The 26,803-nt window shown below is 40.2% G+C and overlaps 1 protein-coding gene and 1 long non-coding RNA gene across 3 annotated transcripts in view; one reads left to right on the top strand and one right to left on the bottom strand.

The window, feature by feature from the left end:
- Window positions 1-7,751: 7,751 nt before the first annotated feature.
- LOC148509283 (uncharacterized) lies at window positions 7,752-16,599 on the bottom strand. Its single transcript, XR_015869449.1, has 3 exons — window positions 16,535-16,599; window positions 8,184-8,492; window positions 7,752-7,838 (listed from the first exon to the last, which is right to left on the bottom strand). It is a non-coding gene; the product is annotated as an uncharacterized LOC148509283 (long non-coding RNA).
- A 166-nt stretch (window positions 16,600-16,765) lies between these two features.
- Window positions 16,766-26,803, top strand: part of ELMOD3 (ELMO domain containing 3) — a 37,174-nt gene continuing 27,136 nt past the window's right edge. Inside the window, exons 1-5 of one of the 2 annotated variants that reach the window (XM_088443348.1) lie at window positions 16,766-16,917; window positions 19,334-19,585; window positions 20,653-20,726; window positions 24,657-24,729; window positions 25,938-25,997. In XM_088443348.1, the coding sequence (XP_088299474.1) occupies window positions 19,570-19,585; window positions 20,653-20,726; window positions 24,657-24,729; window positions 25,938-25,997 (223 nt within the window). In that variant the 5' untranslated portion in view covers window positions 16,766-16,917; window positions 19,334-19,569. Of the gene's footprint in view, window positions 16,982-19,333; window positions 19,586-20,652; window positions 20,727-24,656; window positions 24,730-25,937; window positions 25,998-26,803 lie in introns of both variants that reach the window. The other variant, XM_088443347.1, reaches the window with a different exon arrangement.

Genomic DNA, 26,803 nt, shown 5'->3' with positions numbered 1-26,803 from the left:
CTTTTTTCATATGGTGTTTGATGGTTTTTACATTTTGTTATCACTGTGTGTATTGTTTGTGAGCCAACACTTTGGTTTTTTTGTTATGTGGTGAATAAAATTTTTGAATTTGGCAAGCCCTACATTTTCTTGAACATTACAAGCAAGTGTAACCAGGTTCACCCACGTTAAATTTGCTTAAGGGTTAATCCTGTAATGTCGCAATTTGCACAATATTTAACTATGCTTTCTGGGTCCAAACCAACACCAAAAGGTATTATGTAGAATCAGTAGGCTTTGGAATCTCGGGCTAAGCAGGTTTCCCCCAAAATTGGAACATGTAAAATGTACTAAGTGAAAAAATGTAAAACAAAAAAATGCCCCAAGCCGATTGTTAGTGTTAGCCGTTTCATGTGCCTGTTTTCTAAAAATCAACAACACACAATCTTAGTGACATTAGTTGCAAATACTTGCTGCAAGAGTCTACTTATGTAAGTGTAAACAATCTAAGATTTGGAGACAAGGAATGAGACTGAACTCAAATTTTATCTTTTTAATTATGAAAAATAATTTGGCTCTAAAATAAAAAAATTATGGATGCAGGATCCCTGCCATACGATCCAGGACCACCAGCAGGCCGATCACGTGGCCCCGCATCACTTGGACGCACCCGGCTAGGTCCGCCAAACGCCTCTGGTCCTCTGTGGGTTAGAAAATTGTGGGGCTTACTACATAATTTAAGAATCACCCAAAAAAACAAGCAAAAGAGAGCTATCAAAAAAGCCTGGTGCGCTGCAGTTAAGGCGCCCAGTAGCCCTACTTAGTGCGGATTTCTGCTCACATCCTCCTAAGTGACAACCATTGAAAAGCTCCCGATCACTTTAGACGGGGGTTACAGGTGTCACAAACTATTGAATTGCCCCTCTGAAGGTAGACTGTCATCAGTGGTGCTTTCTAGTTGTCGTTAATTAGGGGATATTATACACATCAACCTAAGGGATTCTTGCAGCTTTCTTATCAAATAATATTATTATACAAACTTATATCCAATTACTTTTTTTTACAGTACTAATAAAAAATAAATACTTTCTATGCTACAACCCAGGTGCAGCTTAAATTCACAAAGGATCCCACAACATCCACATAAAGAGTATACAAAACAAAGGTAAGTGAATAAGCGCTCCAATATTAGGATATATAAAAAAAAAAAAACAGAAAGCTGGACAAAAAAAACAGCACTCTTTGTATTAGTTCCAAAACAAGTGAATCTTCATTCCTCAAGGAATGTTTTTGATAACTGGTTCTACGTGTCACTTGAAACCGCAGAGATCAGAAATGGAAACTTTCCATAGTGTAAAACTGTAATTACACACAACATTAAAACATGAAATTACAATTCCACCAATAAAAATGACCACGTACCGGAAAGGGCCTTCATAAAAGGCAGTTAAAAAAAGCATGAAGGGGTAAATCCCGGGCTACTCCACCTCCAGGCTTTAGATGGTTCGCCTTCCAAAGATAGCGATCATCTTACTCCACCGACGCGTTTTAACTGTGTCCAGTCTTTATCAGGGTGTATGGTGTAAAGGCCCTATTTTTTTTTTTTTATTAAACATTTTATTGAAACATCTGAAGAATTCACAAGGTTATTAGTGACAACATATATTAGAAACAGATGTAACCTCATATATACTATCAAAATAAGGTGACTTGATATTATTATTATTTTTTTTTAACTTGTTCCCTACATAATACAATACAATGGGGGGAATTCAATTCAACGCGATGTTGTTGAATAGCCACAAGAGGGAGCTCCCGCAGCTATTCAATACACCGCGCTGTTTGGGCGCACTAAGGATTTCTTCTCGCACCCCCCTGGGGTTGCGAGTAGAATTCCGACTTGAATTGAATTGCCCCCTTATTATCAGCTGAGCTTACCAAATATATTGAAAATAGGAACAAAGGAAGAGGGGGGTCAGTCTGAGGGGAAAAAGAAAAGTAATAACCAGGGTAAAAATTAAAATGAAGAACAAAACTAAAAAGCGACATCAGCATTGCCCATACTATTAAACCATTCAGATATGTCTGGATATTGAAAGGATCAAATGGAAATATCATGGGATATAGCACTATGTCATACAACATGTTGGAGAAGATACCAGGTTGTATTTTCAAATACTTTGTTTATACCAGTCAGCAATTGTAATGGGAGAGTGAGAAGGTGCGGCTCCCACTTAGTATAGAATCTCCGCACACCTTGTCCAATATCAGAAAGAGCATTATGCCTATCAAAATAGATATGTTCTATTATCATTGCTTTAAGTTCTTCAATGGAAGGGGCTGTCCTCTTAATCCATTTTTCAAGTATAAGCTTTTTTTGCTATCGTGACTATAAGGATTAAGGCCCTCATTCAGAGCCGCTCGTTAACAGCAGTACGCTCGTTGCGTTCCGATGTTGAGAAACCGCGCATGCGTCGGTGTAACACTGCGCATGTGCGTACGGCAGATTGCGAGCTTTTTTTCACTCGTTCGGCAAATTGCGAACAGGAAGTGACATGTCAAATGTGATTGACAGAACAGGCCGTTTTTGGGCGGTGACGGGGGTGGAGATGGAAAAACGCAGGCGTGGCGAGGCGTTTTTGGGGCGTACATAAATTAGCTCATGCGAACGTCCAATGTGTTCGTACCAACTCATACGTCACTGGCTGATCCTCTTTACGTTCAAACTGCTCGCACAGCTTAGGGTCTGGATTACTCGACCACAATGGCGATGGCCTTGTCCTTTTGCCCGGGCCTCCACGATGTTTAATCGATTTATCACGGCTTGTCAGATAAACAATCAACTTTGGATTGAAAACCAGCTTGTTTTTTTTTTTTTTTTTTCATTTTGGAATAGCACAAAACCGTACGCAGCTGAAAATCTCGGCTGCTAATTCCAGGATTACACAATCAATTAGCGTTTTTTGGTAGTAATGTATTTTTCAATTTGGTTAGTAATTTTGCATTTTGTAACAAGATTGTATTCATTGTGTGTATTGTAACCTTTTGCCTTTTTTTGGCTTTTTTGAAAACATTTCTTCCAAAGTGTTTTTTAAAGTAACAGTTTGTTTTAACCCTTGTTTTTTTGTAAGTCCCAAACTCAGATTTTGTTTTTACCTTGTGTGCCAGAATTAACTATAAAACAATTGACAATTAATGTCACAATACAGTTGAGTACAATTTGTATGTTTTATTTGCCAAACACATTTTTAAACAAATCATGTGCATTGTCATGTACATTTTTGGGGTCCTTGTTACCCACTAATATTGGACACATTTTTTCGGAAGAAATTATATTTTTGGCACACAATCGAATAAAAAAAATAAAAACAATTCACAAGAAAGGAGAGGGAAGTTTTGGCCAGAAAGGAATATGGGGAAAGCACAGAAGGTGTGTGGGCAAAGTAGCCAGTGCTGTCATCGTTTCTTTCCCCGTTTGGCTGGGGTAGGGTGGGCGCCAGACCGGCTCCGGGATGTCCTCTGGCTGGCCTGTCCAGAGGCAGATGTTGTGGCCTCTGGACTAGGCACAGGGCTAGGCACATTTGGAGGAATGGCTGTTGTTGTGTCAGAGGTGGAGAATCCAGATGTTCCGGCAGGAAGGGAGGTCGGCTCCACCATGTGCTGACGAACGAGCTGCTCCAGGGCATTGGCGATTCGGATGTTGGCCCTGGTATTTTCACGTTGGCCGCCGCATTTTGCTCCAGGGCCTCAGCCACCCGTAGCAGACTGGCGTCCATCCTCTGCAGAATCTCCGTATGGGAATCCGATTTAAAATTGAGGGTCCTCAGCCGGATGTACTGGTTCCTCCCCTGCAGAGCCAGCAGAAATTCTGCGGCCAAGGCTCCCCTCTGGAGCAGACTCATCCGCCTGTGTCTCTGTGAGAAAAAAGAGAAAAGAAGAACATTACAATCTACATATTGTCACAATAACATTTCAGAGTTGGTTACATCACAACATTTACCTGGGACAACATGAGGAGCCGCAAAGTCTGGCATGTCCGTATCCATGTTGGACACGCCAAACACCTCCACAGCCTGCACACACCCCTGTGCCAGCTCTTCCAAATCATTCAACTCCAATGACACAGGGGTGGGACCCCCACCTGTCCCCCTTGCATGCCTAGCCCTGTCCGCCATTTTTTGTTTCAGGCGATATTTGAAGTCTTGCCATCTGTGGGTGAAAAAGTAACCATTATTCCTGCATTTTGTATTTTTTTGGTTTTAGGGGGGTCAAGTTTTTACTTACCGCCGTTTGACATCCCGGGCTAGACGGACATAATCACCCACCCTATTGACAGCACTGGCTATCTCCTCCCACATTTTCCACTTCTGGCTTACGCCCATATTCCTGTCTGCCTGTGGCAGGATGTCCACACACTTCTGAACCAAAACCTCCATCTCCTTTCTTGTGAATTGTGGCTGCCTTTTCTTTTTCCCTGCTTTGCCCGGAATACTGGGCCCAGCAGCCTCTTCCATGTCATCCTCCTCACCTATTTTTTTAAACGTTGAGAAATTTTAGCTTGCAAACTTTCACTATATTATGTTTCAAAATAATCCTTGTTTGGAAATGCCTGAAAAACTTACAGGCCGCCTCTTGGCCATTGTTTGCCTGGTCTGTAGCCATTTCTTAGAGCCAAACAAGAAATACACCAGACCGTTTTTTTTGGGGTCGTGACGTATTTATACATGCGTCCTTATTTTTTTCGTCCGCATCATTGATTGTGCGTTCCTATGATCCCTCCTTAATTTGAGCGGGAAAATAAACACTATTTATGACTTTGGCCGTCTCAAGTCTAGGTGGCGGGTGTTGGTTGTTGGAGGTTACGTTGGTCGGAGTGGATTGTTGGCGGGAATTGTATTTGGCGGTGTTTGGCGTTTTTTTCTGTGTGTTTTTTTGGAGTTTATCTTTCCGTTCGCTTTTTTTGGTGTGGTTCTTTTATTTGTCGTGTCGTAAGTTTTTGGCCGTCTTCCTTTTGTTCAATTTGTGTATCCTTCTTTTTGTAAAATTTTGTTCTCTAATTTTTTAACAATTATCCTTTGGTAGGTTTCTTTTGGCTCTGCACCAACGACCTTTTTATCCGGTGACTTATATATCCTGTTTTGGTAAGTTTGGATTTTCACTTGTTTATTAAATGTTCATGTCATTTTTTTTGCAACTTTGTTTCACCTTACAGTTTTTACCTTTGGTTTTGTGATTCCTAAATGTCTGAACTAATTAGCGCATTTTTCTCTGCTTCTTTTCTGTATTGTAATTGCGTACTAATTAGCGCATTTTTGGCTGGTTATTTTCTGTATTGTAATTGCGTACTAATTAGCGCATTTTTGGCTGGTTATTTTCTGTATTGTAATTGCGTACTAATTAGCGCATTTTTGGCTGGTTATTTTCTGTATTGTAATTGCATACTAATTAGTGCATTTTTGGCTGCTTCTTTTCTGTAGTTAAATTGGTTGAGATTTACCGTTAGCAATTTTTTTATTTTTTGGGGCCCAAATTGTGGTAGTCTGCGCACTGTCGTTTTGCTCTTTGGAGAAATGTGTGTTTATCCCCTTTTATGTTTTGTATTGTACCCAATTTCGAATCCTAAATGGCCACCCTAAGTTCTTTTTTTTTTTTTAGGCTTGGTAAATCATGACAATACCCCGGCATGTAAGCATCATTGGATTGTATCGTAAAGATAAGTATTTTTTCATTTTTTGGGGGGCCAAAAAACCTTACATTCAATTCTTCCCATTTCATGTTGATCTTGGTCGGATTGTTGTGGCCATGCTCTCGGAAGCCGGCCAACCTCAATCTCGTCCCAGGCGTAGGCATCGTAGGCGTGCAAGGCCCCAGATATATCGAACACGTGTCACCCTTTTTGGAATGCCGATGATGAGGTGTTAAGACGCTACCGTCTTCCGCCCCAAATCATCATAGACACTCTCTCATTAATAGAGAGTGATCTTGAGCGGCAAATTGACAGTCCTACAGCAATACCACCACTTACGCAATTTATGGCAGTGTTACATTTCTGTGCCTCAGGATCGTTTCAAACCACGGTGGGAATAGTTGCGGGAATCTCCCAATCCTCCTTTTCCAGGATCCTGAGGGCAGTGATGGAGGCCCTTTTCAAGCACCTCCATCATTTTATTCAAATGCCTTTGGATATGGGTGCCCTTAGTGTGGCCAAGGCCAATTTTTACCAAATAGCTGGCTTCCCACACATCATAGGGCTTGTGGATGGTACTCACATACCACTTCAGCCTCCAGCACGGCTGGAGGCCATTTTTAGGAACCGCAAACACTATCACTCCCTGAATGTAATGGTGGTATGTGATGCCTCCCTCCAGATCCTGTCCCTGAATGCAAAATTACCCGGGAGTGCACATGACTCATTCGTCAACCGGCAATCAGGGATATGGCAAAAATTAGACAACCTACAGCTGGTGATGCGTGGCTTCTGGGTAAGTGGAGACCTTTAGTACATAACAATGTTAAGCTTGATACACAGTGATCCTGATGTTATCACTTCTTTTTCACAGGAGACAGTGGCTACCCTTGCATGCCCTGGCTGCTCACTCCTTATTTGGCTCCCACACCAGGGCCACAAAGTGGTTTTAATTCTGCACTTACAGCCACCAGGCAAGTGGTGGAGTGCTGTATCGGCCTTTTAAAAGGCCGATTCAGATGCCTCTACCGCTCTGGTGGCGAGCTCATGTATTTGCCGGATATGGTTTCAAAAATTGTGGTCCTGTGTGGGATATTTCACAACATCGCCATAAGGAGTGGTGTCCCAATGCAGCCAGAGGATGTCTTGCCTGAGGATGGCCCCCCCGAGGTTAGTCGGAGGTCAGTATGTGGGGGGGCCATACGCAATGATGTGGTGGCCAGATATTTTAGGTAATTATTGGCACAAAAGAAGTTCTTTGACACAATGAGGTAAGGATTTTGGGAGACCATCTAATTAATTTGTTTTTTTATTTCCCATCTTCTGTTTGATTTCATAATATTTTGGACTGAAACGATGACTACTTCCTGCTACCCAAAACAAACCTTCATGGGGACACATTGGATATATATTCTGGACCCAATATTGCAACGCCACATTTGTGGAATCATGTTGGCATGCTCATTCGTCAACCAGTTCTTGATTTTTCTTTACTTTTTTCATATGGTGTTTGATGGTTTTTACATTTTGTTATCACTGTGTGTATTGTTTGTGAGCCAACACTTTGGTTTTTTTGTTATGTGGTGAATAAAATTTTTGAATTTGGCAAGCCCTACATTTTCTTGAACATTACAAGCAAGTGTAACCAGGTTCACCCACGTTAAATTTGCTTAAGGGTTAATCCTGTAATGTCGCAATTTGCACAATATTTAACTATGCTTTCTGGGTCCAAACCAACACCAAAAGGTATTATGTAGAATCAGTAGGCTTTGGAATCTCGGGCTAAGCAGGTTTCCCCCAAAATTGGAACATGTAAAATGTACTAAGTGAAAAAATGTAAAACAAAAAAATGCCCCAAGCCGATTGTTAGTGTTAGCCGTTTCATGTGCCTGTTTTCTAAAAATCAACAACACACAATCTTAGTGACATTAGTTGCAAATACTTGCTGCAAGAGTCTACTTATGTAAGTGTAAACAATCTAAGATTTGGAGACAAGGAATGAGACTGAACTCAAATTTTATCTTTTTAATTATGAAAAATAATTTGGCTCTAAAATAAAAAAATTATGGATGCAGGATCCCTGCCATACGATCCAGGACCACCAGCAGGCCGATCACGTGGCCCCGCATCACTTGGACGCACCCGGCTAGGTCCGCCAAACGCCTCTGGTCCTCTGTGGGTTAGAAAATTGTGGGGCTTACTACATAATTTAAGAATCACCCAAAAAAACAAGCAAAAGAGAGCTATCAAAAAATTACAATAGTGTGACCAAAAGCACATTTATCCGGAAAAAAAAAGGCCCAAAAAATGGTCAGAAAAAAACCCCCAAAAAACACAAAAAAAGACAAGTTTGACTGTTTTGCCATGTGGGATATGTATATGGGGAAATCAGCAGTAAAAGGTAAAGACAAACAGAGATATAACAAAACTTTTGTCAAACCAAAAAAAGGAAAAGGCACAGACACAGGATTAGATCAACACATTTTAAACAACAAAAAAGGATAAAAGGGAAACATACCGTTCAGAATGACGGCTGGCCCAGAACCAACTCCCTCGTCCTCCTCGGAGGTGGCCAAATTTCCCAACGAGGAGGGAGGGGTGATGACCGATTCCGGCGATGGGGTAGTCACGAGAGGGGTGGTTTGAGGGGAGGGGGAATTGGGATGGAGGGGAAGTAGCACAGAGGGATGTGCGACAGGGTCTGGGCAGGCTGGGGAGGAGGGGGAATTTAGGGTATTTTGGGGAGAGGATGTTTGGCTGGGGGTTGGGGAGAGGGGACGAGAGCGCCGTCTTTGACGGCGATGACGCCGGAGTCTTCGCTCTGCCCCTAAATGATGGAAAACAAATTGAGGTTAGTTTAGAACATCACCTTGTTAAACGCTAATTGTTTAACCCCAAAAAATGAAAACATGCACATGCAGATATGAGCACAAAGAATAAACAGGCCATACATGAAAACATGGACATGTAGCTAGGGCCACAAAGATAAACATGAAAAACAAAGTCAAATAAACTTACTTTCCGCTATCTGCATGCGTAAGCATGCCAGCAAGCGGGGCGTCCGCCGTTGCAGGTCGGACCACCTGCGCTCCAGCTGGCCGATCTGGCGGCGTGAGCCGAAGGAACGCAGGCGGCCACGTACCTCCGCATATGCGGAACGCTTTTCCCGATTGGTGATGGGGGAGGCTGACTGGTGATCCGCCTGTCCATCACCTCGGTTAAAACCATGAGCTCGCGCTTGGTGAATGCCGAGGCTCTCATGATGGCAATGGTGTATTTTTAATAAAACAATTTTAATAAAGACCAGAAAAAAATTTTGATTGGCTAATGTATTTGGGTAATTAACAGGACCAATTCTATTGGTTAGTGTATGAGTCATGTGTTCGACAGGGCCACAAATCTATTGAGAGTTATGATAGGCTTGATGCAGTGACATGCGTAAGCTAATTTAAATAAAGAAATGAACCCAGAAAAATATGCGTGGGGAAAAACACAGAAAACAAATGGATAATTGCCTCAAACATGTATTTTGACAAATAAAAGCGAATGTTTAAGCCGTACGTATTCTGTGGGTAAACACAAACACGGACAAGAGTAAAGTTTATTGCATGTCAAAAAAAAAAAAAAAAACTTGTGACGAGCAATTAAGCTCATTGATATATTGATTGGCATGATACGATTGAGGGAGGTAGGCAGAATAAACGAGCAGTTAATCGGAATCTGACAGGCCCACTTCCGGTTTGTACTTGTGCGTGCGTTCCCTGCAAGCCACATTGGGGATGTACGCTCGCTATTTGGCACGCTCATTAGCTAGAGGAGGGGTCGGTAGACTTTGGGGAGGAAGTTTAGCTGCGTTCGAAATTACGAGCGAGCGCTTAAATTAACATATTTCGGTACGTACGCCGAACGTATGAACGGCCACTTGCGTCAGGGTCTGAATGAGACCCTAAGAGTGGTAAAATATGCTGTATACGTGTTCCGTCTTTCCATGCTTGGAAGGGCCCTTTTTAAACAACCTTTAGCCAATCACAGGCATTTGGAGGCGGGTCCTTGATTACACTTACAGTGCCTTCTACTACTTATAATAATACAACATATATACACATCAAAAGAGATCAAGATTTATTACCTTTAAAGTTATCATTCTGTATAATTTATAATAAATCCTGAAATATGACACTACAGACCGTGACTATACGTTAATATACGTCACTTCAGGTTCCAGATGTCATCGTGATATAATGCCAGTTCTGGAAGGATTCAAAACCTCCTATTGAGAAGACCGGGGTTTAATATACATCCCCTTTCTTAGTGGGGAATCGCTCACTAGCCTGGTAACTTACTTTTCCTTCAAATGGGGCTCACATTACCCTTATTCTCAGTAATGAGTAAAAAAATTTAAAATGAAAGACATCACTCTGTAATCAGATATCTGCAATCACTTTAATGCAAGATAAAATAAGTGTTGCACGTTCTAACAAACAAATCTGACAATTCACTGTGACTTCTGCATGATCAGATTTCACATCTGCTTTTGAATGTAAAGCTGGGCCAGGTGCAACACGGTTGTACAGGGAAGTAACCATGCTGGAGTTATTGGCCTGATGCAGAGATGGACGGTATTGCACAGCCGAGGCATCTATGTACACAGCCGCTGTGTGAAAGTATGCAAAAGCAGGGGGAGGCGTCTGTAGTAGAAAATATAATTATGGAAGTACTGAAGCGCTACACCATGCAATGTTGCTATCTAATAATGATCAATAATGTATATACTAAACACACACTGATGTATCAAAAAAGTATAAAAATATTTTACTTATTCCAACAGTACTCAACAATTACATGAACATATATAGTAGGAAAAATTTAAACAAAAGAAAATGGAGAAGCAAAGCAAACTTATAAATAAATGAAGTCAAATGCAAAACTATGCATCAATCTCAATGCATGCAACAATGCAGTTTAAGATGAGGGGTTATAAATGGGGGATGTAGTGACAAATAGCTGTGAGCACTATGGTCACTGTTCCCCTCTGTTGATAATGAGACAGATTTAGAATCCCGATTGTTGTCAGTGTGTCAGATTTGCGGCGTCCCGCTATCTGGCTGGACGAGAAAATGAAAGTTACTGGTGGTGTATGTGAGAGTGAAGCCCCGGGGTAGTCTTCCCAGGGCAGGAGTACGGCTCTAGTCTGGGTGTGCAAGGTTGGAGGAAGGCCTTAGAGGTGATGTATACCCCCCTGTACAGACATTACACCGGCGCTTAGGCTGGGCGTCCCAGACCAGCACCAGTGAATACGCTGGAGGCAGATACCAACACGTCCGGGGAGTGGATGTAACGGTGTGGGCTCTCACAGAGCTTGCTGCCGTTGATCCTCTCCTGTACGGCACTTACCTCCCCTTGCGTGCCCCAGGTGGCCGCTCCTGTCCAAAATAGCCTGTGGGGATTCTTCCGTCTGCCTCGTGGACTTACCCCTACAAGCCTATTTCATTTGTCACACTCATCCGGATTTTGCAATCACGTGACCACAGGCAGCGTTTGCATACAGAAGACGGAGACTGAAGACACCGCTAGCCGGCAAGGAACAGGAGCGGCCACCTGGGACACGCAAGGGGAGGTAAGTGCTGTACAGGAGAGGATCAATGGCAGCAAGCTCCGTGAGAGCCCACACCGTTACATCCACTCCCCGGACGTGTTGGTATCTGCCTCCAGCGTATTCACTGGTGCTGGTCTGGGACGCCCAGCCTAAGCGCCGGTGTAATGTCTGTACAGGGGGGTATACATCACCTCTAAGGCCTTCCTCCAACTTTGCACACCCAGACTAGAGCCGTACTCCTGCCCTGGGAAGACTACCCCGGGTCTTCATTCTCACATACACCACCAGTAACTTTCATTTTTTCATCCAGCCAGATAGCGGGACGCCGCAAATCTGACACACTGACAACAATCGGGATTCTAAATCTGTCTCATTATCAACAGAGGGGAACAGTGACCATAGTGCTCACAGCTATTTGTCACTACATCCCCCATTTATAACCCCTCATCTTAAACTGCATTGTTGCATGCATTGAGATTGATGCATAGTTTTGCATTTGACTTCATTTATTTATAAGTTTACTTTGCTTCTCCATTTTCTTTTGTTTCAATTTTTCCTACTATATATGTTCATGTAATTGTTGAGTACTGTTGGAATAAGTAAAACATTGTTATACTTTTTTGATACATCAGTGTGTGTTTAGTATATACATTATTGATCATTATTAGATAGCAACATTGCATGGTGTAGCGCTTCAGTGCTTCCATAATTATATTGTCAATTCATTATCTGGAGACGGGACATCTCTAGCTTTCTGAAGCAGCTCCCTTCTAGTAATCATGATTCATTACAATTAAGCGCTGGTTCCCTTCCACCACCCCCCCCCCTTTTATCTGTAGTAGAAAGACACTCACCGCTGGCTTATGTGATCCACTGCAGCATCCGAAGACGCAGCATCAGATCATCTGCGTGAACATCGGTCATCTGAGTACCCCCCCCATTTTGTTGCCTTCACCAGGTAAAGTATATTAAGTACAGTGGGGTTGATTCAGCATTGCACGCAGATTCCTGATTATCGCACGCAGCCCCTTCTATGCTTCTGCCTGATTGACAAGCAGAGGCATTTAAGGGGCGGTGTGGGGGCAGCCGGCGTGTGTCTGCCCCATTTCCGCGACTGCGTCGATGGTGATCGTGATGGTGATCCCAGCCTGAGACCTCAGTCGCAGTGCAGGGATGGCAAATGTAGTGGGGGTGTCATACACCTGCTGCATTTGTATAACAAATAGAGCAGAGAAGAAAAAAAGAAAACTCTTTATTGGGGGCACTTATCATATAATATGAAAAAATCATAAATAAAACTTAACATTTATTAATACTGTTTTAAGAAAAATTCAGACAAACATTAAAACATATAGAAAATATTTATACGTATTCATACCTAACGGTGAATCAAAAAATCAAGATTCCCCTAATTGTAATACCCTGCTGTGAAAATATAGTGAAAATATATCTGTTTCTCTTATTAATAGGCTATTAACAATTAAAACAGCCTAACATTAATTCCAAGTTGTTAAAACAGCCCACATCCAAATCTCATGCAAGTCCTGTAGCCATTGAGTAAGAAGTGACACAATTCTGCAGCACAGTATCCAGCTTTTAGAATGTAACAGTTTTAAACTCACAATATCAAAAGTAAGCTGACAGTATCATGCGCAGAGAATAAAATGTTTAATAGAGCGCATATCCTATACCACGTATTCATACCTAACGGTGAATCAAAAAATCAAGATTCCCCTAATTGTAATACCCTGCTGTGAAAATATATCTGTTTCTCTTATTAATAGGCTATTAACAATTAAAACAGCCTAACATTAATTCCATGTTGTTAAAACAGCCCACATCCAAATCTCATGCAAGTCCTGTAGCCATTGAGTAAGAAGTGACACAATTCTGCAGCACAGTATCCAGCTTTTAGAATGTAACAGTTTTAAACTCACAATATCAAAAGTAAGCTGACAGTATCATGCGCAGAGAATAAAATGTTTAATAGAGCGCATATCCTATACCACGTATTCATACCTAACGGTGAATCAAAAAATCAAGATTCCCCTAATTGTAATACCCTGCTGTGAAAATATATCTGTTTCTCTTATTAATAGGCTATTAACAATTAAAACAGCCTAACATTAATTCCATGTTGTTAAAACAGCCCACATCCAAATCTCATGCAAGTCCTGTAGCCATTGAGTAAGAAGTGACACAATTCTGCAGCACAGTATCCAGCTTTTAGAATGTAACAGTTTTAAACTCACAATATCAAAAGTAAGCTGACAGTATCATGCGCAGAGAATAAAATGTTTAATAGAGCGCATATCCTATACCAATAGAAAATAAATGATACAATTCTGCTCCACTGTATTCAACTTATAAGTACATATAGCAGATTTTGACGAGGCTGAAGTTAGCTTCTTATTCGAGCTCCAGCTTCTTATTCAGTTTCCAGCTACTTATTCACAACATTTTATATTAAAATATTTTTACCAAATAGAATCAATAAGCTTACATTGAATAAACAAAATTTGGTATCTATTACACAAATTTCAATTGTACTTTGCTTGGCCCACAAAGCTTTTGGGCATGAAATAGGGTGGTAAAGTGGGCACAGGGACCAGATTTTCTATACTTGAATAAGTAGCTGTACTTGTGCAAGGGTTAACTGGCCTTGGGCAACAAATTTGACACTTGGAATCCACAGAGGGAGGTCACTTACATATGACCCACTTGCAATTGGCCTTGCCCAACAAGGTTTTGGGCATTAAATAGTGCATTAAAGTGGACACAGGCACCAATTAATACATTTGAATAAGTAGCTGTAGTTGTGCAAGGGTTAAAGAGCCTTGAGCAACAAATTTGACACTTGGAATCCACAGAGGGGGGTCACTTAGATATGACGCACTTGCACTTGGCCTTGCCGAACAAGCTTTTGGGCATGAAATTGGGTGGTAAAGTGGGCATAGGCGCCAATTAATAAATTTGAATAAAATCTGGTGCCTATGCCCATTTTACCACCCTATTTCATACCCAAAACCTTGTTGGGCAAGGCCAATTGTGTTTGGGTTATATGTAAGTGACCCCCCTCTGTGGATTCCAAGTGTCAAATTTGTTGCCCAAGGCTCTTTAACCCTTGCACAACTACAGCTACTTATTCAAATGTATTAATTGGTGCCTGTGTCCACTTTAATGCCCTATTTCATGCCCAAAACCTTGTTGGGCAAGGCCAATTGCAAGTGGGTCATATGTAAGTGACCCCCCTCTGTGGATTCCAAGTGTCAAATTTGTTGCCCAAGGCCAGTTAACCCTTGCACAACTGCAGCTACTTACTCAAATATAGAAAATCTGGTCCCTGTACCCACTTTACCGCCCTATTTTTTTTTAATATAACATGTTCTGAATAAGAAGCTGGAGCTCGAATAAGAAGTGAATAAGAAGCTAACTTCAGCCTCGTACAGACAAGACACATATAACTGTGCATAATGAATAGTCAACATACAAGACACATATAACTGTGCATAATGAATAGTCAACATACAAGACACATATAACTGTGCATAATGAATAGTCAACATACAAGACACATATAACTGTGCATAATGAATAGTCAACATACAAGACACATATAACTGTGCATAATGAATAGTCAACATACAAGACACATATAACTGTGCATAATGATTAGTCAACATACAAGACATATAACTGTGCATAATGAATAGTCAACATACAAGACACATATAACTGTGCATAATGAATAGTCAACATACAAGACATATAACTGCATAATGATTAGTCAACATACAAGACACATATAACTGTGCATAAAGATTAGTCAACATACAAGACACATATAACTGTGCATAAAGATTAGTCAACATACAAGACACATATAACTGTGCATAATGATTAGTCAACATACAAGACATATAACTGTGCATAATGAATAGTCAACATACAAGACACATATAACTGTGCATAATGATTAGTCAACATACAAGACACATATAACTGTGCATAATGAATAGTCAACATACAAGACACATATAACTGTGCATAATGAATAGTCAACATACAAGACACATATAACTGTGCATAAAGATTAGTCAACATACAAGACACATATAACTGTGCATAATGATTAGTCAACATACAAGACATATAACTGTGCATAATGAATAGTCAACATACAAGACACATATAACTGTGCATAAAGATTATTCAACATACAAGACACATATAACTGTGCATAATGATTAGTCAACATACAAGACATATAACTGTGCATAATGAATAGTCAACATACAAGACACATATAACTGTGCATAAAGATTAGTCAACATACAAGACACATATAACTGTGCATAATGATTAGTCAACATACAAGACATATATAACTGTGCATAATGAATAGTCAACATACAAGACACATATAACTGTGCATAATGATTAGTCAACATACAAGACACATATAACTGCGCATAAAGATTAGTCAACATACAAGACACATATAACTGTGCATAATGAATAGTCAACATACAAGACACATAACTGTGCATAATGAATAGTCAACATACAAGACACATATAACTGTGCATAATGATTAGTCAACATACAAGACACATATAACTGTGCATAATGATTAGTCAACATACAAGACATATATAACTGCGCATAATGAATAGTCAACATACAAGACACATATAACTGTGCATAATGAATAGTCAACATACAAGACACATATAACTGTGCATAATGAATAGTCAACATACAAGACACATATAACTGTGCATAATGATTAGTCAACATACAAGACACATATAACTGCGCATAAAGATTAGTCAACATACAAGACACATATAACTGTGCATAATGAATAGTCAACATACAAGACACATAACTGTGCATAATGAATAGTCAACATACAAGACACATATAACTGCATAATGATTAGTCAACATACAAGACATATAACTGTGCATAATGAATAGTCAACATACAAAACACATATAACTGCATAATGATTAGTCAACATACAAGACACATATAACCGTGCCTAATGTTTGCCATGTGTTAGTATGAGCCCCTGTAATGTGGCACTGGACAGCTGAATTTATTATTTTTTTTCTCACATCCCTGGCTGATGCTGTTACTATAGGGACTGTCCCTAATGGGATCTCTGGCGTACAAATGATCAAAGCCAAAAATGTGCATTGCGCAGTGACCAGCTTTATGTTGGAAAAACAGGCGCAAGATAAGGAATATATAACGCCGTAAAATACCCTTTTCTCTAGGTTTGAGAGAGAGAGCGAAACAAATATGCGTCTGCACTAGTAATTGTTGTTTGTTTCTTATACGGAGCTTGTCTACTCGATTGCAGGAGGCATTTTCCTATCTTTAATGAAGCGTAGTCTCCGGAAAAATGGCCGGCGTCTTAGAGAATTCGTGTGTAACTGGGGACACTGATAAGAGCTGTCAGGACAGTTAAGGTTCGCTAGCTGAACAGTGAGGGTTTCTGGGAACGTTAGTCCACGTCTCACACTCTGTCTGGCCGAAGCAGACCTATCAGACTACATTTCCCAGCATGCCTTGCGCGGCTCGGTTGCCAGGACTCGGGAAAGTTGATGGCCGCTGAGATTGGAGGGAGCTATTCTGGGAGAGAACGGTAGCAGCTGAATTTATATAATCCTAGTGCATTGATGCTGTGAAAGCAGCCTGTATTTCCTGATGTATGTATGTTGTCACCGGTTTCTGCCTATATAGTGCATATATTTCCATTATTATTCATATGCAAGCTTTACAGTGCATATAATACCTGCTCTAATGGTTACTTTGCAGCCTGGTAAAGAATATTAGCGTCCATGTCGCCCTCTTGAGTGCAGTGGACTGGTTACTTCATGCAATTTACTCTTTCATTAATTATGTAAAGTTAAATGGTACTTAGTCACTGACTATTGCTCATTTTACACCACAGAAGCAATAATTCTGCCTGCAGGCCAAAAACATCAATGCCAATCAAATCTTATGGTGCATACACACGGTCAGATTTTTCTTCAGATCTGAACGATAATGATTTTAAAAATCGTTCATATCTGAAGGAAAATCTGACATCTGACATGTTTGATCGATGTGCGTTCCAGATGGTCAGATAACGATATCTGACATCTGATGTGTTTGCAGTCAGTTTTGGACAATTTCAGTCATTTTAATGCAGTGAAAAATCGTTCATAGTTAAAATCGCTCATCAAATCGTTCATCTGACACATCTGACAATTATGACCGTGTGTATGCACCTTAAAGGTGCATATACACAACGATTTTTTGAACGATTATCGATAACTATATTGTTTATCGTTCATTCGTTGCAAAAATCGTTCACTTTCTGAGTTAAAACGATGAACAATTATCATTCATACGCGTTCACGTTTGTAGTTCAGTCAGACTGACCAACTCAACAATTGTAGTTCAAAAAAATCGTTCATTACATTTAGTAAATGAACGATTTTAGTAAATGATTTTCGTTCATTTTTCCCTTGAAAAAATGAACGAAAATCGTTTACTAAAATCGTTCATTTACTAAATCGTTGTGTGTGTGTATGCAGCTTAATAAATAATTGCAGTATTTTTTATTTATCACTGAATTTGCTATAGTTATTAATATTAGTTTTATATAATTTTACATTTATTGGAAGCTAAATTAATGGTGGATTGTATGTGTTGTTATACTGTGTTGTTATATATGTGTTATCGCTGTGCAATCAGTCATGGCCAAAAGTTTTGAAAATGACACAAGTATTTGTTTTCACAAAGTTTGCTGCTTGTGTTTTTATACCTTTTTGTCAGATGTTACTATGGTATACTGAAGTGAACTTACAAGCATTTCATAAGTGTCAAAGGGGTCTATTTACTAAGCAGTGTTAGGAGACAGAGTGAAAAGTTATAATGTAGCAGCCAATCAGCTCCTCCTCTGACAGGCTGTGTTTGAAAAATGACAGGAGCTGATTGGCTGGTACCTTATCACTTTTTACTCTGTCTCCTAACACTGCTTAGTAAATAGACTCCAAAGGCTTTTATTGACAATTACATTAAGTTTATGCAAAGAGTCAATATTTGCAGTGTTGACCCTTCTTTTTCAAGACCTCTGTAATTCGCCCTGGCATGCTGTCATTCATCTTCTGGGCCACAGACTGACTGATGGGTCTTATTGATGGCTCAGTTAGGTTAAAACGTTCTATTCAGTTATTCTATTCTAACTGTAATTTGTTAGACTTCTTATGTGGAAATATTTTGTATATGCCTCTAGGCTTGAGTATGTATTTATGGGCGTGTTGTTTTTTTTTTTCTTACACATTTTAAACATACATTTTTATTGTTTATTATATGTTTTAGTACTGCTTTAAAAAAAAGTGTTAAGTAATTTTTGCATGTAAACCTCCAGTTTAAAACGGATATTATACGCATATGTACATTCTGTGTCTGTTTGTCCATGTATTTTATGCCTGGCAGTCACCAGCACTGGTTTTGCCTATCACATTGTATTAGTAAATTCTAGAGAATATCTACATGAATATATTTTTTTGTATTAGTCTACATCCATTGGTTACTTTCTACCTATAAGTACTGTGCGAAGTGTTTACATTATTTTATTACACAGTTCGCCTAGTATAGCAATACCCAATTGTTTTATTGTTTTCTTTTTTTTTTTTTTTTTTCTAATAATATTTTTATTAGTTCCAAAGCATACAAAATAGAAACACAGTAATACCTGACATATTTTTATAATGCAAATAAGGATCGAGAGTGATAAACATTGAAAGGTGTAATCTCAAATAAGTATTGCATTACAGCAAATCATAAAAAATAATGTCAATTTACAGTACAAAGTACTAGAGAAAAAAAAATTAAATTAACTACTGTGTATATATAAGAGTACACTTCAGAACTTTATCTTTTGGCCGTGGGATGAGCTAGGATACGCGTTATGCCGCCATCTGATCTGTCCTCATTCCTCACACCCGATGCCTTTTAACATAAATTAATTTTCACCATTAAATATGCATTTTTTTTGCTTTGCCTCCTAGTTGACGGCTCCAGCATGAAGGCTGATGTGATCACTCTGGCAGACTGATGCCTCATGGGGCCTGGATCCGCCTGGACTGTATGAAGCACAGACCGTATCTGTACTATTCCATGTAATGCCTTACTAACGCCAGACTCTCAGCAAGATGGGACATGCCAGGCTTCGTAGGTGCATCACCGATTGGAAGAATTGGGCACATTTTCTCTGATTCAAAAATCCACCACCAAAAACCTGATCATGGATGCTGAGGTAGGTAGTGGTTATTAGTGTGAGATTTTTTAAAAATTCTTATTTATTTTCAGGACATTATAACATGTATATGAAAAACAATAATATCACCAATTGGTCCTTTTATGGTACAAAAGAAAGTGTAGTCAGTGTGGTATTCTTAAGGTAGCAATTCCACTTGTTCTGTTAAAATCTCAAAATCACAGAAAACACTCTGATAGTGTAGTAAAATTGAAATAAGCACAGGCTCTCCTACCAAATATGGTGGTCTACTTTTATAGTAGACAGATAAGCATCAGGGGGAGTGGGTCAAACCGAATAAAGCTGGGGACCTTGGTATTGGTTCCTCCTTAAAAATCCCATATCCCACTGCTTATCCAGCAATTGCATGTGAAATAGATGGAAAAATGCTTCCATTAGTGTGAACTGTATTTTTTTAATATAAAATCTGACATAACACATAAAACTGGGTACATTGGACTCTCACCAGATGTTATGGTCTACCCGATGGAATAGTAGACATGAAGGCAGTGTTTCAAGATATCAACCAGGCTGTCCCCAGAAACAGTCATCCAATCACCAGGTAAGATTCAAATGTTCCCCCAGAGTGTCCCTCCTTGAGAACTCGTTTTCGATACTTGAATGTCATACCTTCAAGGCATGCCTTCAAGTATCGAAACGCGTTCTAAAAGAAGGGACACTATGGGGGAACATTTGAATCTTACCTGGCTGTTGGATGATAATTTCTGGGGATGCCTGGTTGATATTTTGAAACATTATCTTCATGTCTACTGCTCTATGCCTTCTAAATAATATATATATATATATATATATATATATATATATATATATATATTTCTAAAATGTTATCTTATATTCACTTTTCTTTTTTTTAAAAGAATGTAACATTTAGCCTTGGGTGACCCTGCTTTGAGTTACGGGTCTCCCTTTTTGCTAGAAATAAAGGATTCTGTGTTGCCTGGATGCAATAGAGCTGCTTCTATTAGATATGATTACATGACTCCAGACCCCGATGCAGCATTCACTTGACAATTGTTTCATATTATTAAATTTTTTCTCCATTTTAGGTAGTGAACGGTTGGGCAGTGAATTCTGATCTCCACCAAACACACAGCAACTTTGTCCCATCCATGAAATCTATGCCAGTGAGTATTGGGACAGCCAGGGTATATTTCCATCTATTAAGTGCTTGAGGTGTGTTCCTAACCCTGTCCAGGTACTGCCAGGGTAAAGGGGGCTCAGCTCCCTGGCACCACTAAGTCTGGGTTAGGAGATACTGGGCCTTATTTATAAACGGGTTTTATCACTCAAAACGAGTGGATAAAACTCATTGCGTATGATAATGATGCTCCAGCCAATCAGCTCATAACTGTCATCTGTTTGAAAAATGACAGTTGGGAGCTGATTGGCTGGAGCACCATTTATCATACGCAACAAGTTTTATCCACTCGTTTTGAGTGATAAAACCCGTTGATAAATACGGCCCTCAATCTTTAAATCTCTTGCCAACATTACTTCCAGAGGACATGCTCCAGGGAATAACTCCTCCCTTTAAGTCCTAATCGTCTCGGGTGGGTGGCCAGATCCCAGGACAACTATCCCATGTTCCAGGGTCCCGTGTGAATCCATGAGGCGCCAATGTAAGCCCTTCCGATACCGCTATACTGTGGCTGCTGGCTGAGGCCCCTTGGTTCAGGGTTAGCTAGATCACCACTTCACAGAGCTGGATTAATATCCACAGGGGCCCTAAGCAAGATACCGGTTTGGGGTCCCCTTCCTCCACTCCATCATGTCACTATTTACTTACACTGTATATGCCTCCAACATTATTTCTGCTTTTTCCTCCTGGTCAGCATTATGACACACATACACATTATTGCTTATTATTTCAAAATAAAACTGAAATTAAAACATGAATTCAAGTGACGACAATCCTATATAAATTATGTATAAGTATATATACACAATATATTTGCTAACTAAAATATCCTAAATGTAGTTATACTATAGTATTTACCTGTGTATTATGGCTGAGCATTAACAATAATTCCATCAAACTAATATTAAGAAATGTATCAGATTGTTCTAAAACACATAACCTCTTAAAGACACATTTTGCCCATACCAACACCAATATCACAACCTGATATACACTGATCACTATACACGGGTCATACTGATATTATACCCATCTGATCACTATACATAAGTCACATGGATATCGTACCCACTGATCACTATACACAGGTGACACTGATATCGCACTCGTGATTTACACTGCTCAATGTATCAAATGTCACACTATCACACACCTGATACAAACTGATCACTATACACTGGTCACACCAAAATTACGCACCTGGTACACACTGATCACTATACACAGATCACACTGATATCACACACCTATACACAGATCTTACTGATATCGCACACCTATACACAGATCATACTAATATCACACACCTATACACAGATCTTACTGATATCACACACCTATACACAGATCATACTGATATCACACACCTATACACATATACTGATATTACACACCTATACACAGATCATACTGATATCACACACCTTTACACAGATCATACTGATATCACACACCTATACACAGATCACTGATATCACACACCTATACACAGATCACTGATATCACACACCTATACACATATACTGATATCACACACCTATACACAGATCATACTGATATCACACACCTATACCCAGATCATACTGATACTGCACACCTATACACATATACTGATATCATACACCTATACACAGATCTTACTGATATCACACACCTATACACAGATCATACTAATATCACACACCTATACACAGATCTTACTGATATCACACACCTATACACAGATCATACTGATATCACACACCTATACACATATACTGATATCACACACCTATACACAGATCATACTGATATCACACACCTTTACACAGATCATACTGATATCACACACCTATACACAGATCACTGATATCACACACCTATACACAGATCACTGATATCACACACCTATACACATATACTGATATCATACACCTATACACAGATCATACTGATATCACACACCTATACACAGATCATACTGATATCACACACCTATACACATATACTAATATTACACACCTATACACAGATCATACTGATATCACACACCTATACACAGATCATACTGATATCACACACCTATACACAGATCACTGATATCACACACCTATACACATATACTGATATCATACACCTATACAAAGATCATACTGATATCACACACCTATACACAGATCATACTGATATCACACACCTATACCCAGATCATACTGATACTGCACACCTATACACATATACTGATATCATACACCTATACACAGATCATACTGATATCACACACCTATACACAGATCACTGATATCACACACCTATACACATATACTGATATTACACACCTATACACAGATCATACTGATATCACACACCTATACACAGATCATACTGATATCACACACCTATACACAGATCACTGATATCACACACCTATACACATATACTGATATCATACACCTATACACAGATCTTACTGATATCACACACCTATACACAGATCATACTGATATCACACACCTATACACATATACTGATATTACACACCTATACACAGATCATACTGATATCACACACCTATACACAGATCATACTGATATCACACACCTATACACAGATCACTGATATCACACACCTATACACATATACTGATATCATACACCTATACACAGATCATACTGATATCACACACCTATACACAGATCATACTGATATCACACACCTATACCCAGATCATACTGATACTGCACACCTATACAAAGATCATACTGATATCACACACCTATCACACACTGATCTCTATACACAGATCATACTGATATCACACACCTATACACAGATCATACTGATATCACACACCTATTACACACTGATCTCTATACACAGATCATACTGATATCACACACCTATACACAGATCATACTGATACTGCACACCTATACACAGATCATATTGAGATATCACATACCAGATGCACACTGATCACTATACATAGGTCACACCAATATCACACATCTGATACACACTGATCATTATACACAGGGCACTGTTCTATCACATACACCTGACACACACTGATCACTATACACAGGTCACACTGATGTCACACACCTGTACACACTGATACCTATACACTGGTCACACTGATATCATATACAACTGACACACACTGATATCACCCATCCTAATTACACAGGTTTCCATCACAACGTATCTATGTCATAGCCATCGGGTCGCTTGTGCTAGCTTAATATGTGACTCATGCTTATCCGTTACTATTACAGTATGTAATATATTTATATATCACATAAAACCTACCAGCACAGACGGTGTAATGGCTAGCGTTGCTGCCTCACAGCACTGAGGTTGTGGGTTCGATTCCCACCACGGCCTTAACTGTGTGGAGTTTGTATATTCTCCCTGTGCTTGCCTGGGTTTCGTCCGGGTACTCCGGTTTCCTCCCACAATCCAAAAATATATACTGGTAGGTTAAATGGCTCCAAACATAAAATTAACCCTAGTGTGTATGTGTGTGAGAATGTGATAGGGAATATAGATTGTAAGCTCCACTAGGGCAGGGACTGATGTGAATGGCCGAAAATTTTCTGTAAAGCGCTGCGGAATATGTGTGCGTTATATAAATAACTAGTAATAAATAAATTACCTACCTCCTATATGGTCTATGGTTACCTGTAACCTGACCGCTGAGAGAATGACTCGCGTTTATAGCACAGGTTTGTTTCTTTTACTGCTAATAAAGCAGCAGGGTCAGAATGCCCGCACGCGGCCTGCCATGCAATGTGCTTATAAATGTTTCTATTATATGACATACATGTAGTGTACAGCTGTATATGGCATTAGATGTAAATACCATATAACAATGTGCGTCACCTTTTATAGTAAACCACATGACCATGTCAGATGCATACTTTCCATGTTCTAGATTTCCTCTGTGAAACATAGCAGCGTCTTACAGAACCTGGTGAGCAGAGACGAGGAGCCTGAGAGAGAGCTGGGTATGTACATTCCAATCCTAACTGGCTGCAGTGTGGTTACTGTACATGTGCTGGTGGGGGGGGGGGGGGGTAATATAACGATGCAGCTGCCTTTGGCCCTCATTCAGAGCCGTACGCTCTGAGCAGAGCGCACGCTCTGAATGAGGGCCGGGCTCCATTTTCATGGAGCGTCCTCCTGGACGCTCGTATAGCTGTGGGTCACCACCCACAGGCTATACGAGCGTGCTTTGTGATGGCCGCGATGGTCGAGACCATCGCGACCATCGAAATTGCGAGCCGGAGCCTGCGGTTGAGGTTTTCAACCGCAAGCTCCGGAGTGATTTTGGCTCTATCAGAGCCAAAATCACTCCCACTGACATCACTAGTGATGTCAGTGGGCCGGCTTCTGACGGGAGGCACGCCCCCGGCACGCCCACCAAAGGGGGCGTGCTGTCAATCAACATTGACAGCACGCCCCCTTTGATCGGACACAACGAGCGAAGGACTTTCCTTCGCTCGTCGCGTCTGGCGCATGCGCACGACGGAGCTCCCTCCGTCGTGCGCATGCTCAGTGCATAACATCGACCCACTTGCGAGCGGACAGCCGCTCGCGAGTGGGTCTGAATCAGGCCCTTTGTCCACTATAGATTATATTGTGTGAGGCCACGTACACTATTACAGGTGACCCACTGATTGTGTACACACCATCTATTGTACTTTTACAGGCACTCAGAATGTCGTCGTCCCCCATTCACAGGGATGATCTGTCCAGCCGTCTGTCATAGGCGTCAGCACTTGCTACAAAATATTGTAGCAGCTTATGAATAAAGAAATAGCTGCAATATTGTCAGCAAGTTGCGGCAAGTAATTAAATATCCCAATCGCCGAGATTTTGGAGATTAAGACAGGTGATTTAAAGCGGCAATTATTTTAAAGGCAATACCAGGTTTTTTTGCCTTTTGAAAAAAATTGACGCTTCAATTGTCACGGTTAAATTGCACAAATCTCTGCTCTTGCCGCAATTCGCAGGTTATTTCTCCACTTTGTATTAGAAACTGGTACCAAGGAAAAAGTGTCTCTAACATATATTAATTCACTTTGTAATCTGCGTTAGTTGCTAAGGGTTACAGCTGGTCTTACCTGCTCACCAGTATCCACAACGTCTGCCTATGTATCCAGCACAATAGGCTTGCTGTCTGCTTACATGAGCGTATTCTCTCTAACCACAGAAAGTGAAGATCTGCTCAGAGCTGAGGAGGAATGGGATGCCTTGGAGAGCATACAGTCAGGTCAGTTCTAAGTCCTGTGATCATGTCTGAGGTTGTAAGGTGACTAAACTACTTGGCACAGGACATACAGTCAGGTGCATAAATATTGGGACATTGACAGAATTTTCATATTTTGGCCTCTATTCACCACCACAATGGCTTTGAAATGAAACAAACAAGATGTGCTTTAACTGCAGACTTTCAGATTTCATTTGAGGGTAATTACATCCAAATCAGGTGAACGGTGTAGGAATTACAACGGTTTCTATATGTGCCTCCCAATTTTTAAGGGGCCAAAAGTAATGGGACAAACTAAACAATCCTAAATCTAACTTTCACTTTTTAATACTTTGTTGCAAATCCTTTGCAGGCAATTACAGCCTGAAGTCTGGAACGCATAGCCATCACCAGTCGCTGGGTTTCATCCCTGGTTTTGCTCTGCCAGGCCTCTACTGCAAATGTCTTCAGTTCCTGCTTGTTCTTGGGGCATTTTCCCTTCAGTTTTGTCTTCATCAAGTGAAATGCATGCTCAATCAAATTCAGGTCAGGGGATTGGCTTGGCCATTGCATAACATTCCACTTTTTAGCCTTAAAAAACTCTTTGGTTGCTTTTACAGTATGCTTCGGGTCATTGTCCATCTGCACTGTGAAGCGCTGTTCAATGACTTCTGAAGCATTTGACTGAATATGAGCATATAATATTGCCCGAAACACTTCAAAATTCATTCTGCTGCTTTTGTCATCAGTCACATCATCAATAAATACAAGGGAACCAGTTCCATTGGCAACCATATATTTCCACGCCATGACACTACCACCACCATGCT

The sequence above is a fragment of the Taudactylus pleione genome, unplaced genomic scaffold, assembly GCF_031769625.1.
Source record: "Taudactylus pleione unplaced genomic scaffold, aTauple2 ptg000329l, whole genome shotgun sequence".
Classification (NCBI taxonomy): Eukaryota; Metazoa; Chordata; class Amphibia; order Anura; family Myobatrachidae; genus Taudactylus; species Taudactylus pleione.
The sequence above is the reverse complement of the archived record's forward strand: the minus strand, read 5'-3'. Positions and strand labels throughout refer to the sequence as shown.